Source organism: Octopus bimaculoides, chromosome 18 (genome assembly GCF_001194135.2).
Source record: "Octopus bimaculoides isolate UCB-OBI-ISO-001 chromosome 18, ASM119413v2, whole genome shotgun sequence".
Classification (NCBI taxonomy): Eukaryota; Metazoa; Mollusca; class Cephalopoda; order Octopoda; family Octopodidae; genus Octopus; species Octopus bimaculoides.
In genome coordinates, this window is record NC_068998.1 from 2678099 (window position 1) to 2694283 (window position 16185).

Genomic DNA, 16185 nt, shown 5'->3' on the forward strand with positions numbered 1-16185 from the left:
TGCACATATATAAGAGGCGCACACACACACATTATTCTCAAGCAAGGATATTATTGACAGTGACTTTGAAGTTTTGACCAGTTAAGTCATTGTGTGACTGGTCAAAACTTCGAAGTTACAGTCAAAAATATTCTTTTTAAGAATAATGTGTACTCAACAAAAGTAGAGAGTAACCCAACAGATTAACGTAAAATTGTTTTTATCATAACTGAACATAAAAACAAACATTATAATAAATATATAAATGTATATCTATTTATATACATTTGGTTAATGAGAGACGGAAGATGGAAGCTATCAGGTATAAACCATTCCTTTTATTATCTAATAATAATAATTTTATATATATATATATATATATACTGGAGTAAGCACACAAATGTGAAACAAAGTGGAAAAAAGAGTTCTCAAATACCAGAGGTAGAGTAATATTCTTTATTTAAAAGCAGCAAAAATACAACAATAGGCTGTTACTCAGAGTTTTTTGTTATATTTTTGCTGCTTTTAAATAAATTATATATATATATTCAAATGACTGAAACAAGAAAAAAAATAAAAGAATATATATCTTTGTGTGTGTGTGTGTGCATGTATCCATACATATGTAGATATATATGAATGTATGTGTCTATATGTGTTTATATATATATATATACGATGAAAAGAATTGGAATTGAAATCCAAAACATCTCCTTCCAGAAAAAAAAAAGAAGTAAAACAAAAGAAACTAAAAAAAACGATTAACTATAATATAAACAACAACAAAAATAAGATTACCAACATAATTAGAGAGGAAAAGTCTTGCCTACCCACCTTATTTCATTTCTCACCAACTCCCTGTTACCCCTAATCCAAATCCTAACTCTCTACACAACAAATTAAAACTAATCCTACTCAGATTGACTGGGATTAACAGAAGTATCAAAGAAAATTTGTACTGGTGGTGTTCATCCATCTCTTGTGTTGATGATGATGGTTGTGATGGTGGTGATGATGATGGTGATGTAGTTGATGTAGATAAGGAAGTCAATGGTGATGACAGTAACAATGATGACAATGATGTAGGGGAGGAGGAGGGTTGTGATGGTGATGGTGATGATGTTGAAGATGAAGTAGATGATAATAATGATGACGATGATGATGATGATGATGACAACAGTGATGATAATAATAAAAATGATGATGACAATGACATTGATGCTAATAACAGCAATAATTATGATGACAACGGCAAAGAAATTGATGATGATGTTGATGATGATAATGGTGATCAGGGTAAAAACGAAGGTGATTATGATGGCTGTAACAATGGAGAGGATGATGAGGATGATGATGACGAGTAATAGCAATGATGATGATGATTAAGATAATGATTATGATGATGGTGATGATGATAATGACTATGATGATGGTGGTGATGGTTGTGAAGGTGTAACAAGAGATGGGGATATTACCACTGACCACAAATGGTTATTTTAGATATGACCACCACATAAGAAAGAAACAAAGAACAGCACACGCACACGCACACACACACGTACACACACACAATAGAACTGACTACAAGAGAGACCTTAGAGGAACAACCTTCATGAATGTCTTCTTTCTTTCTTTCTTCATCATGTTATTGTTGTAGTTATTGTTTTGCCCCAGTTTAAATTTGATCCCACTAACCTATGATTTAAAGACATTCCACCAGAGACCATCCTGTCTGTTTAGGTGTAACTAGGACCACATAGCCTAATGCAGCCTTCTTTTATTCAGCAGGGCAGAGTGTGGTTTACAAGCGATTTAGCTGCTATTTCTAGCAGTTTGGCTGGCACATAGAGGTCTTTGAAAGTGAAGTAGAGAGATCTAACCCCACCCTTAATTGGAGGTCACATGACCACAATGGTCGCTAATGGTTACTGTCGTTAGGTTTTGAACTTATAACCCTGTTGACAGGAGTCAAGGACTTTAACGCCCCAGCCAGTGAGTGTTTAAGAAGGGGGCAGAATGGAAATAAATAAATAATAATAGAAAAAAGAAAACCAAAGATGGAATAAACAAGAAACAAAAGGAAAAACGAAAAAAAGCAAAATTTTTTGGAATCAAAATAAGAAAAAGAAAAAAACAGAACAAAAATAAAACAAAAAGCGAGAGCCAAGGAAAGAAGTTTGTTCCAAAAATAATTTCTGACCAAATCCAAAAAATCTTACCTTCCCTCCATAGATTCTGAGAATCTCCCCATTCTGGTCAAATCTTCTTGGGATCTACTTCCATAGCGACAATGACTCAATCGGTGAACTGTGTAGTGAGGAAAACAACATGAGTGCAACAACAACACTTCAAGACGTGAACATCTTCCCTTCCTGGCTGCCAGTCTTTTATTTATTTATTTGGGAAACGGATAAGGGTGTTAGGGGTGGGGGGTAAGACGAGGGGGGAGGGTGAGAACTGTTGATTCTTGTCTTTTCTTTTTGCCATTTTTTTTTCTCTACTCCATCCCCCTCCAAATGCCACTAAATTCATTGACCAAATGTGGAGTAGAGCAGATTCTAGTGAAGGATTCTGAGATTCTGGGAAGAATGCTGTGTTGTAGATTCAGTCATCTGATAATAATGATGATAACAATGTTGTTAGAAATATACTAAAAAATAACAACTCTAGCGATAAATTCTTTAGAATTTTCCTTCTTTGTAAACTCTGTGACACCAGAAAATGGTATCCATTTTTACACCAATTAATTTACCAAATCAGTTTTTCACTTTAGAAAAAAAATACACTTTGTTCTGAGTTACAATCATCATCATCATCATCGTCGTCATCGTTGTCGTCGTCATCGTTGTCGTCGTTGCCATTGGCATTGTTGTTGTCATCATCATCATTATCATCATCCCCATCAATGTTACCATTATTATCTTCCTCAGTATCATCTTTATCATCATTATTGCCATCATCATCATCATCATCATCGTCGTCGTCATCAGTATCCCCACTTCTCTCCTCTTCTTCTCCACCCAGACTCCTCCAAACGGTGGACTTGCTCTTTCGCTGTATCTTGTACTCTCTCACTTTGATATCCTGCAACTGGATGGTGTCCTTAATTCTTATCCCTAGGGGCCAGCATCATTACTTGAAACGGATCGAGGGGAGTCAACTGCCTTCATGCATCATGGCCAAGGGATCATGTGACGAACGAAGGAATCCTTAATACTAACCATGTATGTGGATAGGGGTTGGTTGGGGCTAAATAGAAACAGCAGGGCACATATCAGCAGGGTACATATTATAGCAGGGTGTATATATCAGCAGAGTGTATGTATATTGACAGGGTACATTGACTGGGGAAATATGAGTGCCAGGTACAAACAAAAACTACAGAAGAATGAATGTTGACGGTTTGGAACTCTTTTCACATTGAAGATAATAATGTTCACATTAAGACATTTTTATTTACGTTTTGTGACATTGTAATGAAAATATTTATAATAATAATAATAATAATAATAATAATAATAATAATAATAATAATAATAATAATAAGTTTCCAATTTAGGCACAAGGCCAGCAGTCTTGAGTGGGGAGGGTGTTAGCCAGTGCCATCAACCCCCCAGTACATAACTGGTACTTATTTTGTTGGCCCTTAAAGGATGTAAGGGCAAGTTGACCTTGGCAGAGTTTGAACTCGGAATGTAAAGAACCAGAACAGATACTGCCAGACATTTTGTTTGACATTCCAATAATTCTACCAATCCACACATTACCAAATAATAATAGCAACAACAACAACAACAATAATAATAATAATGTTAGATGTTGCTGTTGTTGTTGTTATTAATATTAGTACTAGTGGATTAGCAGAATTGTTAAAATGTTGGACAAAATGCCTGGTGGTATTTAGTTAGTCGCCTACATTCTGGGTTCAATCCCACTGAGGTAAAACTTGCCTCTCATCATTTCAAGGTCGGTACCAGTTGAATACTGGGAGGTTATTGGCTGTGACCATCATCATCCCCATTCTAGATTTGTGACTTTGTGACAACCTTATTATTGGGGGTAGTGACAAACCAGAATCATCATCATCATTATCAACATAATTACTGTCATGGTCACTATTCTGTTTCATCATCATCATCATCATCATAGCCTCATCACAATCATTATCATGGTTATCACTGTCATCATCATCATCATCATCAACATTGCCATAACGACCCATCAGCAGCACTATCATCACTGTCATAATCATCATATTATTTCATCATCATCATCGTTATTGTCATTAACCTTCATAATAATAATAATAATAATCATCATCATCATCATCATCATGTTACCATCCTTACCATCATCATTACTGTTGTCATCGTCATTACACCCCATTATCATCTTCATCTTGTTGTCACCATCATCTTCATCTTTATCATCAAATCTGTATGATTGTCAACACAACACCCCACCACCACCACCACCACCATCATCATCATCGTATTATTATTATTCCACCATTACAATAAACATTATCATCACCATATCATCCTTATTGTCATCATTGCACCTTTTCATCATCATCATCATCATCATCATTGCCCTTGTTATGATCACTGTCATTATGTTATCGTCATCACTACCATCATTGTCATCGTCGTCACTTCCATCACCACGCAGTCGCTGACATCATCCGCATCATCATCATCATCATTGTTATCATCACTGTCTCAATCATCAACACCCTTGTCACCCCCACCCTTTACATTGCCCCCTCCACTCATAACATAGTCTTCCATATTGGTAAGAGTTGGACAGAATTGTCCTGTATGATTCACTGAACACGGAAATATTTTCTTTTCCAAACAAAAGATCTCTCTTTCTTTTTCGTGTCTCTCCTTTCCAACGATTCGTCATATATATATATATATATTTATATTTACACTTCTATCTCTTTATCTATCTATGTTCTTCTCTCTCCATGCATTTGTCCATTCACCCATCTCTCCCTTCCATCTGTCCGTCCGTCCATCCATCCATCCATCCATCCATTGTTTCCGCAGAGAACTTCCATAAAAATCTTTTAAAGTGGAAACGTCTTATGAATTATCTTCAATGTTTGTGCTTTGAGTTTGCAAAGAAAAAAGCCGCAGGAAAATCCAAAAGTGACCACTACCACTGAATATTTCGTTGCACGGTGAACCAGTACTTACCTCTTAGTTGATCAAACTGATTAAGGAGAACAGTTTTTATTTCTTTAACCCAAATGTCTTTCACCTCTATACTTGGAGCCTGCAAATAATAAACACAAACAGAACATATTTATATATATACATATACACATACACAAATGCACACATGTATGTATGGGTGCATATATATGTGTATGCATGTGTGCATATATATACATACATATACATTATATATATGTATCAGTATATATACACATATTATATATATATATATATATATATATATACGCAGGCATCATACATTCTACCCTTCACTCTGAGAAAGGAGACCTTCGTTACCTGAAGAGGCAATAATTCCCCGACCTGTTCTAACCTTATTCTTACTCTGATTGTTAATATAATTGCAGCACACCCACCCCTACAGCTATTGCTAATTGGGTTACCATGGTAACAAAAAAAAAACTTTCAATTCTTCCTAAGAAACCTCCCCCAAGTATTTGAATGAATTCATTTGACATGTACTTTAATTGTGAACTACTTTTGTGCACCTGTCACCCATGAAGCTAATTTCACAGTTTACCTGGCTGTGAACCGGTCGACCCCTCCTGTGTGTCTACAGTTTACACCACTATACAGAATTCCTACCAACTCCCTTTCTAGATATTAAGCACAGCCATTTCTTTGATGGCAGAAGAATCGGTCTTCTTTCTGCCGACTAAAACTTTAATTTTTGCTAGGTTTATTTTGAGGCCACTCGGTGCTAGATTTGCTTTCTGACTACGGCATTTGTTTTCAGTGTCATCAGCTATGAGAACTCGGTCATCAGCAGACAGGAGTTCCCAAGGACAACAAGACTTAAAAACGCCCAGCAACAGTCTTAAACATATGATAGTCTTTTGTTTATTTTCTGGTACAAAACCATGAAAATGCTCAACAGAATGTTGTGCTGGAAGTTTCCACATGCTGATATATCTATTTATATCTATTTATTATCTATTTATACCTCAAATAAAACATAATTAGACTAAACTGAAAGACCTGGACTTTTCTGATGACATTACAAATGATGATTATCATAGAACAACAATCCAAAAGACCAATCAGTGAAGTATTGTGAGAGTTGACAGCTTCACCTGGGTAACACCGTCATTAACAATGGCAATATTGAGGGTAATATCAACCATGGAATTGGCAAAGACGTGGATGTATTTATTCCAAAAGAGGTGCACCATCTGGTTCTCCGGCACCATTGGTTTACACACAAAGATCTGCTTTTATACTCATAATAGCATTATTCTACAAACAGTTCTCTCTGCCAGTGAGACATGGAAGAGTACAATGAAAATCAAGAGAAAGCTAGATGTGTCCCACCAAAGATGCTTGGGAAAGATTCTGACAACGTTTTGAGTAGAATATGGAGTAGAATGTGTAAGGGACTCACCTGAATGATATAAACCTCTTCCCTGCCTCGTAACCAGAGTTCAAATTTTTTCTTGTCCCCTTTTACACTTTCTGTTAATCCCACAAGAGACATCTACAAATAATAATAATAATTTCTTTTATTAGCCATAAAGGTATTGACAAGGGGGAAATCACAAGGACAGAAAACAATTTATGCAGGGATTTACATAAAGGACAAGGAGAAAGAATTGGAAAATACAGTGAAATGTGACAAAAGTATTCGTTAGAAAATGACATCAACAATAACGACAGCAGCCAAAATCAAAGAGACATGGCTGTTAATGTGAGTGGTAATGGTTGGGGGTCAGGTTAGGGGCTAGACAAGAAAAAAGACCTACCTTTAGCATGTTCTTGAAAATATATACAGCGTTTGAAGAACTTTGGTTATCATCCTTCCTTTTACACAGAAGCACTGCCTTTTCATAAAGAAATATATGTCGTGCCATTGGTTTGAACCTGAAATCTCGGATTTTGTTCTTGTGTTCTGTCCACACTTGAAAACTACCCTGCATCAGTAGTTTACCAAGATCTCCAATATTTCCCTGAATTGAGAGTAAATGAATTAATTAATATTCAACAGGTGGGTGGATGGATGGCTCAATGGCTGAACTGGTTGAGTGTTGGACAAAGAACATGTATGTTCTGAGTTCAAATCTCACCCAGGTTGAGTTTTACTTTTTACCCTTCTAAGACTGATAAAATTAAGTACCAGTAAAATACTAGGGGTCAATATAAATTAACTAAGAGAATGAATTGACAAAGTTGTTAGAGTATTGTATAAAATGCCTGACAGTATTTGTACCAACTATCCATGAACTATTTAGGACAGATACGGCCAGTTTAAATGCTAAAGGGTTCACAACCTTCAGAAACAACAACAATTTTAAGGCCATTTCCTCAGTTAAAGTGGGGGTTACCATTCCATTTCATTCCATCCTTAACTATTCTCATCAATTTTGACTTTTTGAAGCAGTGTTTTACAGCTGGACACTGCTCACATTATCTCTCATGGCACACGGGGAGAGAGTATACAATAATATACCTATTTTAAAACAGGGACACACATAAATAAATGAAAAGGAGGAAAAAAATGGAAAAGAAACAAGAGCAAAATTGAGGAAGGTTTAAATAAAACTCACATCAAAATTAACAATTGAAACTTGATGCATGATATCATTAACATATTTTAAAACTCCTAAAATTGTGTCCAGAGCATCTTGAAGTAACCCATTGCATGACGGATCGTTCTCTGCATATTTCAACATTTCCTGAAGAAAGAGATAAATGAAGAAACAATATATACACACATATATATACACATACATGCATATATACATAGATATATTTGTAAATAGTAAGGGATTACTCCAAACAAAAGTAAAATCAAAGACCCTGAAGAAACTGCATGGGTATCATAGTAGGGTTGCAATTGCAACAGTTACTAATCAGTGCAGTAGAAAATTAAAAAAAGGCAAAAAAAGGCTTAATTAATTGAAGTTAATTAAACTATATCAAACTGACCTTCAGAAGCAGATGATATTTTGTAATACGTTGGACTGGCTTCAACAAGTAGGCACCTAGTGGTAATTTATGGCCAAGACGTCTTTGACATTCCTGCAAGAAAGAGAAGGTTTTTGGTTTCTTGGAGAGTAAGCCTAATTAAGGGATTAGGTGATTACCTTTATTTAGTAAGATGAGACACTAAAACGCACACACACAAATTTACACTTGTTACTCAGTGACCCTGTTGGCGCTGGTACCAAGTACAAAGCACTGGCATTGGTGCCATGTAAAGCACCCTGTACACTCTATAGAGTGGTTGGTGTTAGGAAGGGTATCCAATTGTAGACACCATACCAAAACAGGCAAACTGGAACCTGGTACAGCTCTCCAGCCTTGCCAACTCCTTATCAAAGTGTCCAACCCATGACAGCATGGAAAATGAACATTAACTGATGATTATGATAATGATATGCATGGTCTAGTGGTTAAGGTGTTGCACGCATGATTGCAAGATCATGGTTTCAATTCCCAGGCTGAGCAGTGAGTTGTATTCTTGAGCGAAACACTTCACCTCACGCTGCAATGTAATCATGTTGACGTGTGGTGCACTGTGCACCCGTTACAGGCAACGTCGATCTGATGAAAGGAGTGAGCCAGTGTACAGCAGAGGCATTTAACTACTACACGTAAATCATTTGCACAGAGTGTTCCAGCAAGAAACTGCGGGGCCTTCATCTGATGTCTTCAACAAGAGAGTCCACTGTATAGTCTTTTACTTTTTTTAAACATTCTTTTACTTGTTTCAGTCATTAGACTGTGGCCATGCTGGGGCATTGCCTTGAAGAATTATAGTTGAATGAACTGATCCCAGTACTTTTTATTTTTAAGCCTGATACTTATTTTATGAGTCTCTTTCAGTGAACTGCTAAGTTATGAGGACATAAATACACCAACACCAATTGTCAAGCAGTGGTGGGGGACAAACACAGACACACACTCACACATACACATATATGATGGGCTTCTTCCATTTTCTCTCAACCAAATCCACTCACAAAGCTTTGGTCAGCCTGAGGCTACAGTAGAAGATACTCGTTCAAGCTGCCATGCAGTGAGACTGAACCCAGAACCATGTGGTTGGGAATCAAGTTCCTTACCACACAACCACATATGTAAATTAAATAATTAATACTGAATGTAAGAAGGTTGGGAGAAACCAAAGTTGTTGGCATAAATGATAAATGGAAATAATGGTGAGTACTTTGAAATATGGATGGTGATCTCCAATTTCATCAATTAGATTCTCTGATCTTGGTTTGTTTTGGCAGTAGATGCTATACATTTGAAATTCCTCACTCTGGAATAAACAAGAAAGAACAACACCAAATGAAGGGATTAGTTTACAATTTAAAATATTAATAACAATATGTTAATGGTTTGTGGTAGAGACTGTGGTTTTTTTTTTGTGCGTGTGTGTGTGTGTGTGTGTGAATATGTAAATATGTGTGTTTAAATGGGTTGTATATAAAGATATAGACATACATATAAAGACACATAAGCAATTAAGCAATTAACCAAGTAGCCAATCAGCCAATCAATCAACCAAACGAGCCAGTAAATCAATTGGCCAGCCAAATCAACTGAATAGCCAATTAACCAATTAGCTAAATCACCCTCCAGTCAGCCCCCCACCCATTCACCTATTCATATACCCATTCAGCCATACAGCTATCCATACACCCAATCATCCAGAAATACCCCCGCACCATAATCTTCCATCCCCACTTACCCACATTGCTTATGTTCAAGCGATTAAATCAACAATCAACTAATCATCACTCAAGCCTCTAATCAATCAATCAATCAATCAATCAATTAATCAATCAGCTTACCCTATTTACAAAGCAAAGACCGACTTTGGCTGGTGTGTCCCTACAACTTTGTAGATCATCAAGAAATACACTGAAACAAAACAGAACAAAAATGTATTGAGATCAATCATACAACATGATATATATCTTATAGAATCACTGTCCATTATATACATGTCTGTATATATATATATATATATATATATATATTTGAAATTTACAGAAAAACAAAAGACGAAGACAGGTGTATGAACAACAAGCAGGTGTATTAGTTTGATGCTCAGGAAAGTGAGGAAGTCTTTACGTTTCGAGCCTATGCTCTTCGACAGAAAGAAATATGAGGAAATGAACAGAGAGAATAAAATGAAAGAAAATAAAAAGGGAAAAAATAAAAAGAGAAAGAAAACTCACTTATGATGGAAGGCATATATTTCTCTAAGGTTACCAAACAGTGTGTCTCTATTATTTCTTAATACTGGAGGGAGGAGGTGCTGCAGGGCTTTGTTGTCCATTTCATAGTAATAACCCTGGAGAAAAGAAAAAAAGAAAAGATGATAAAAACAATGTAAAAAAAACAAATAGTAGTTTCAAGCTTGGGCACAAACCCAGAAAGTTCGGGGGGGGGGTAAGTTGATTACATCGACCTCAGTATTTAACTGGTACTTATTTCATCAACCCCCGCCACCTCCATCAAAAGGATGAACAGTAAAGTCGACCTTGGCGGAATTTGAACTCAGGATGACAAGACGAATAATAATAATCATCACCATCATCATTTAATGTCTGCTGTCCATGCTAGCATGGGTTGGTCAGTTTGACCGAGGCTGGCATGCAGGAAGGCTGCACCAGATTCCAGCCTGATTTGGCATGGTTTTCTACAGCTAGATGCCCTTCCTAGTGCCAACCACTTTACAGAGTGGACTGAGTGTTTTTTTACATGGCACCAGCACCGATGCTTTTTGTGTGGCATAGGCACTTTTTGCACAGCACCGTAACAGGTGCTTTTTAACCAACAGAGAGCAGGAATATGTCAAGGTATGACTCAGGCAGAGTTTACTTACCCACAATATATCATATAACTCAGACACATATGTCTTCTCTGTTTCAACCAATTCCCTGTAGACATGCCTGGAATATAAGATGTGGAGACAGGTGTGAAATATATGCAGAGGTAGTATAGTGTAGCTATGTAGATTGATGTGAAATATATGCAGAGTGAATAGTGTAGCTATGTGGACATGTGTGAAATATATGTGGAGATAGTTTAGTGTAGCTATGTAGATAAGTATGTTGTGTAGCTGTGTTGTGTTCTTGAGCAAGACACTTTATTTCACGTTGCTCCAGTTCACTCAGTTGTAGAAATGAGTTGCGACGTCACTAGTGCCAAGCTGTATCGGCCCCTTTGCCTTTCCCTTGGATAACATCAGTGGTGTGGAAAGGAGAGGCTGATATGCATGGCTGACTGCTGGTCTTCCATAAACAAGCTTGCTTAGACTTGTGCCTTGGAGAGGAACTTTCTAGGTACAATCCCATGGTCATTGATGACTGAAGGAGGTTTTTACCTTTATGTAGATAGGTGTGAAATATATGTAGAGATAGCTTAGTGTAGCTATGTAGATAGGTGTGAAATATATGCAGAGATAGTTTAGTGTAGCTATGTAGATAGGTGTGAAATATATGTCGAGAGAATACAGGTTATGCAGATATGTATGAAATATATGTACACTACAGAGTTGGTTTTGTATGCATGTGTGAAATATATATATATAGTCAGCATAGTATAGTATAGTTATGTAGATGAATGTGAAATATATGCAAATAGTTTAGTCAATTGTGTAGATATGTGTGAAATATATATAGACAGTAAAGTTAGTTATGTAGGCAAGTGTGAAACACACGCAGAGACAGTTAGTTATGTAAACACATGAAATATATATAGATGCACATTAGTTGATTATACAGACATGCATGGTACATATGCAGCAAGTGCACTTTACCACAACTGCAGCAAGTGCAACCTTCAAGTGAATTAATACACATACATGCATATATATATACACATTGGTGAAATGTAAACTGCAGGCACACAGACATACATGCTTGCTTATTTAGTTCATGCTTTGGAGAGTCTTCAGAGGTGATGGGCTCTGGACTCTTGTTCCTAGCTAAGCCACAACAGAACAACAGTTGACCATTCTGTACACTTGGACAAACGGACAGACATAAGATGTATTGTGACGAGAAACATTCAGGACGTGTGAGTAAAGAAGGCATGAAAATATTGGTGAGTGGGGTGAGAGTAGACATGAGGTGAAATGAGGGTGGGTATGTGTGTGTGTGTGTGTGTGTGTGTGTGTATGTATACACACACACACACATACATATATAAGTGGAAAGGAGATCAGAGATAGCTAATAGATATGGCTTGAAGTGAGTGTTTATGTGTGTATATATACATACACACATACACATATACATATATATATATGTATACATATGTATATGCATATATATACACACATGCACACGCACACACACATATGTACATATTATATATATATATATATATATATATATATATATATATACACACACACACACACATATATGAAGGTAGATAAGTAGCAGGGTGTGAAGATCAGTAGAAGTATACGTAGTATGGAGGTATTAGGGGTTAATATGAAAGGAGGGATTGCCATACAGGAAAACTGGAAAGGAAATGAGTCAAAGAGAAAGTCTTTAAATGGTTGATTGACTTTGTAGAAATAGCAGCCAAATAAGCCTCAAATCTCATCATCTTAAAAAGGACATTCTGAATAATGTAGACCTGGTCATGGGTGTTTCTCAGCACCACTGAGAGAAGTTTGGCCATGTGGAACCAAACTATTCTGGGGTACCAGGAGAGGGATTCCTTTCAAAATTGAAGGAGTCTGTGAGGTTCCTTTAAGCGAGGGACCTGGCATACAGATATGGACCCTTGTCAGCTCTCCAAGCCCTGGACTGAAATACTGGCCTAACTCCACTGCAGTTCTCACAGGGCCCGGATCAGATTGATTAGAGCTGAGTTGGGGATCAATAACAATGACAGCAGATGAGATTTAAAGGGAAATTTGAAGGGGTCAATATTTACAAAGGGAACTGAAAGCACATTGGCAAAAGAGAAAGAGGGTCAGTGAAAGGTGAGAGGTTAGTGATTACAGCAGCGGTGGTGATGGTGGTAGTGATGTTAGTATTTAGTGGAATGGACGACAAAACTGTGAACCTACATGTAGTCTGTCATGAAACAGCATTTGGGTTTATGAGAGAGAAGACTGTCATGTAGCAGCCTGGATTCACAAGGCTCTATAGCCGAATGTCTTCTATTGTATGGAAACAGTTGGAATGAAAATATAAATGGCAAACGAAAGAGAAATAAAAAAAATAATAAAATGAAATGAAATAAAATTTTTAAAAATAGTAAAAACAACAATGACGACATTAATAACAACAAAAGAAAAAAATTTATTAAATTAGAAAACAAAAAAATAAAAATATAAACCAATGTTTTAAAAATATCCCTTGTTCTTTAGATTCCTCCCTTAGTCCCTACTGACCTACTTATCTGACCCCCTACCTTCCTGCCAACCTAAACCCATCTCCCTACCAATCTATCTAAAACTCACCCACCTACACACTAACTTACCTACCAGCCAGTCAACTTGACTCTCCCAAACCCACCCAGCTACCTACCCACATGTGAAGCTTGATGTAAAACATCCAAACTCCAATAATAATAATGGTTTCAAATTTTGGCACAAGGCCGGCAATTTTAGAGGTGGGGGTAAGTTGACCCCAGAAGGAATGAAAAGCAAAGTCGACCTTGGTAGAATTTGAACTCAGAACATGCAGTCAGAGGAAATGCTGCTTAGTATTTTGCCCAGCATCTTAATGGTTCTGCCGTCTTGCTGCCTTTATGATGGTAGTCTCTTGTAGTCCAAGAAAGATGGTTCCACAACCTGCACAAATGATTTGTTTATAGAGATCAAATCTATGTGCAGCACATTAGCTTTCTCTCCTTTCATCAAATCAGTATTACCTGTACAGGTGTAACGTGTACCATGCATCAGGTGTTGAAATGATCACAGAGCAACGTGAGATGAAGTGCTTTATTCTAGACGACAAGGTGCCACCCAGTCCTGGAATTGAAACCATAATCTTGTGGTCATCAGTGTTCAACTGGTACTTATTTTCAACCCCGAAAGGATGAAAGGCCAAAGTTGACCTTTGTGGAAATTGAACTTAGAATGTAAATAGCTGAAACAAATGCCAAAAAGCATTTTACCTGAAGTAATGATAATAATAATAATAATGATCTTTCTTTCTAAGTTAGACACAAGAATACACATCATTTAGAGGAGAGTGGGGAGCTGCAGTCAATAATATTGGAAGATATTTTATCAATCACAAAATGATAATTAAAAGTTTAAACATAATAATAATAATAATAATAATAATAATAATAATAATAATAATAATAATAATAATAATAATCAGAAGATGAAGAAGAATGAGAGTATTAAGAAAACAAAAGAGCAGTCAAAATTAAGAGAAATATATTTTACTAAGAATAGCAGGAAATAAGATTAGAATAAAGAAACAAGTTAGATGGTGATGATGATGATGATGATGATGATGATGATGATGATGATGATGATGATGATGGTGGTGGTGGTGGAGATGGATGAGGGAGACAGTTGAAAGACAGACATGAAGTGTTAGGGGAGAGGGGGGGTCTACGTAGGAAAATTGAATGAGTGAAAAGAGAAAAGAAGAAAAAGATTAGATATGAATTATACATAAATTTAAATATAAGTCGACAAACAACAACATAGGCTGAAGGCCAGAAAAAGGACAGGAAATAATAATAATAATAATAATAATGATGATGATGGTTTCAAATTTTGGCATAAGGCCAGCAATTTTGGGGTAAGTTGATTACATTGACCCCAGTGTTAAACTGGTACTTATTTTATCAATCCTGAGAGGATGAAAGGCAAAGTTGACCTTGGTGGAATTTGAACTCAGAACGTAAAGACGAACCAAATGCCACTGAGCATTTTGCCCAGCATGCTAATGAGCCTGCCATCTTGGCCACCTCAAATAATAATAATAATAATAATAATAATAATAATAATAATAATAATAATAATGAGGTTCCCCCTTCTTTCCTTTTTTTAACCTCTTTATTTCATTTGTTTACTTTTTTTATTTTTCCCTTTTTCTCTGTCACATGACTTTGTAAATGAACAATCTGGCGTGTTTATTTTAATGACCTACCAATGTATACAGTACGTCTAACTGCCCTAGGTGTCAGGAAGACACTTGGCAAGAAATGGAAACAGAATTGAAAGAAGATGGTAATGAAAATAATAATAATAATAATAATAATAATAATAATAATAATGATAATGATAATAATAACAACAACAAGAATAAATAATACAAGCAAACATACACACACAGGCAGAGAAATACGAGTTAAAAAGAAACCAGAAGCAGTATTAATAGGTCGTGAAATAAAAACTGAATTTACCTGGCATTCAGCCGCAGTGCTGAGCTGCTATGCCTAGAAAAATATAACAAGAGAAAGGAAGAACTAACAGACAAACCCAAAATAAAAAGGTCCCAATGGGTGGAAACAGATGGGGGCCCTAGATTCTGTGGGAACCTTCCTGAGTACGCTTGGGACCTTTTCGTTACTGTGGTAACCTTCCTGGCTAGTAGTAGTAATACAGCTGACGGTGGTGGTGCTGGTGGTGTAGTGCCATGGTTGTGTTGTTGTTGTTGATACTACTGGTCATGTCAGTATGGGTGGCAGTATGAGAGTAGTGGCAGTAACAGTGGAGGTGTTGGTTGTGGCGGTTAGTTTTGGGACAGAACAGTCAAACGTCACAGAGACCAGGTTGAAACACATTTTCATGATACGTGGTTGTGGTTCATACAACTGCACATCACAGACACATCGATCTGTCTGTCTGTCTGTCTGCCTATCTTTCTATCTATCAATCTAACTGTCTGTCAGTCTATCTATCTATTACACACACAGATATACATACATAGATAGATATCCGTGTACAGGTGTGTGTGAGTGTGCATGTGTGAGTGTATGCATGCATGTGTGTATGCGTATGAACATATATATATATATA

At 36.6% G+C, this 16185-nt stretch overlaps 1 protein-coding gene across 18 annotated transcripts in view; it reads right to left on the bottom strand.

Annotated features, from left to right (window-relative positions):
* Nucleotides 1-16185, bottom strand: part of LOC106871531 (guanine nucleotide exchange factor DBS) — a 180952-nt gene that overhangs the window by 24150 nt on the left and 140617 nt on the right. For 16 of the 18 annotated variants that reach the window (XR_008265927.1, XM_052974317.1, XM_014918046.2 and 13 more), the window contains 12 exons: nucleotides 15570-15602; nucleotides 13264-13356; nucleotides 11059-11125; nucleotides 10409-10524; nucleotides 10019-10088; nucleotides 9388-9483; nucleotides 8145-8237; nucleotides 7763-7891; nucleotides 6962-7165; nucleotides 6604-6696; nucleotides 5184-5262; nucleotides 2199-2286 (listed from right to left, as the gene is read on the bottom strand). Coding sequence is in view for 17 of the 18 variants with exons in the window: in XM_052974317.1 (XP_052830277.1) it covers nucleotides 2199-2286; nucleotides 5184-5262; nucleotides 6604-6696; nucleotides 6962-7165; nucleotides 7763-7891; nucleotides 8145-8237; nucleotides 9388-9483; nucleotides 10019-10088; nucleotides 10409-10524; nucleotides 11059-11125; nucleotides 13264-13356; nucleotides 15570-15602 (1161 nt within the window). In the remaining variant the exon portion in view is untranslated. The remainder of the gene's footprint in view (nucleotides 1-2198; nucleotides 2287-5183; nucleotides 5263-6603; nucleotides 6697-6961; nucleotides 7166-7762; nucleotides 7892-8144; nucleotides 8238-9387; nucleotides 9484-10018; nucleotides 10089-10408; nucleotides 10525-11058; nucleotides 11126-13263; nucleotides 13357-15569; nucleotides 15603-16185) is intronic. The other 2 variants (XM_052974323.1, XM_052974326.1) reach the window with 2 other exon arrangements.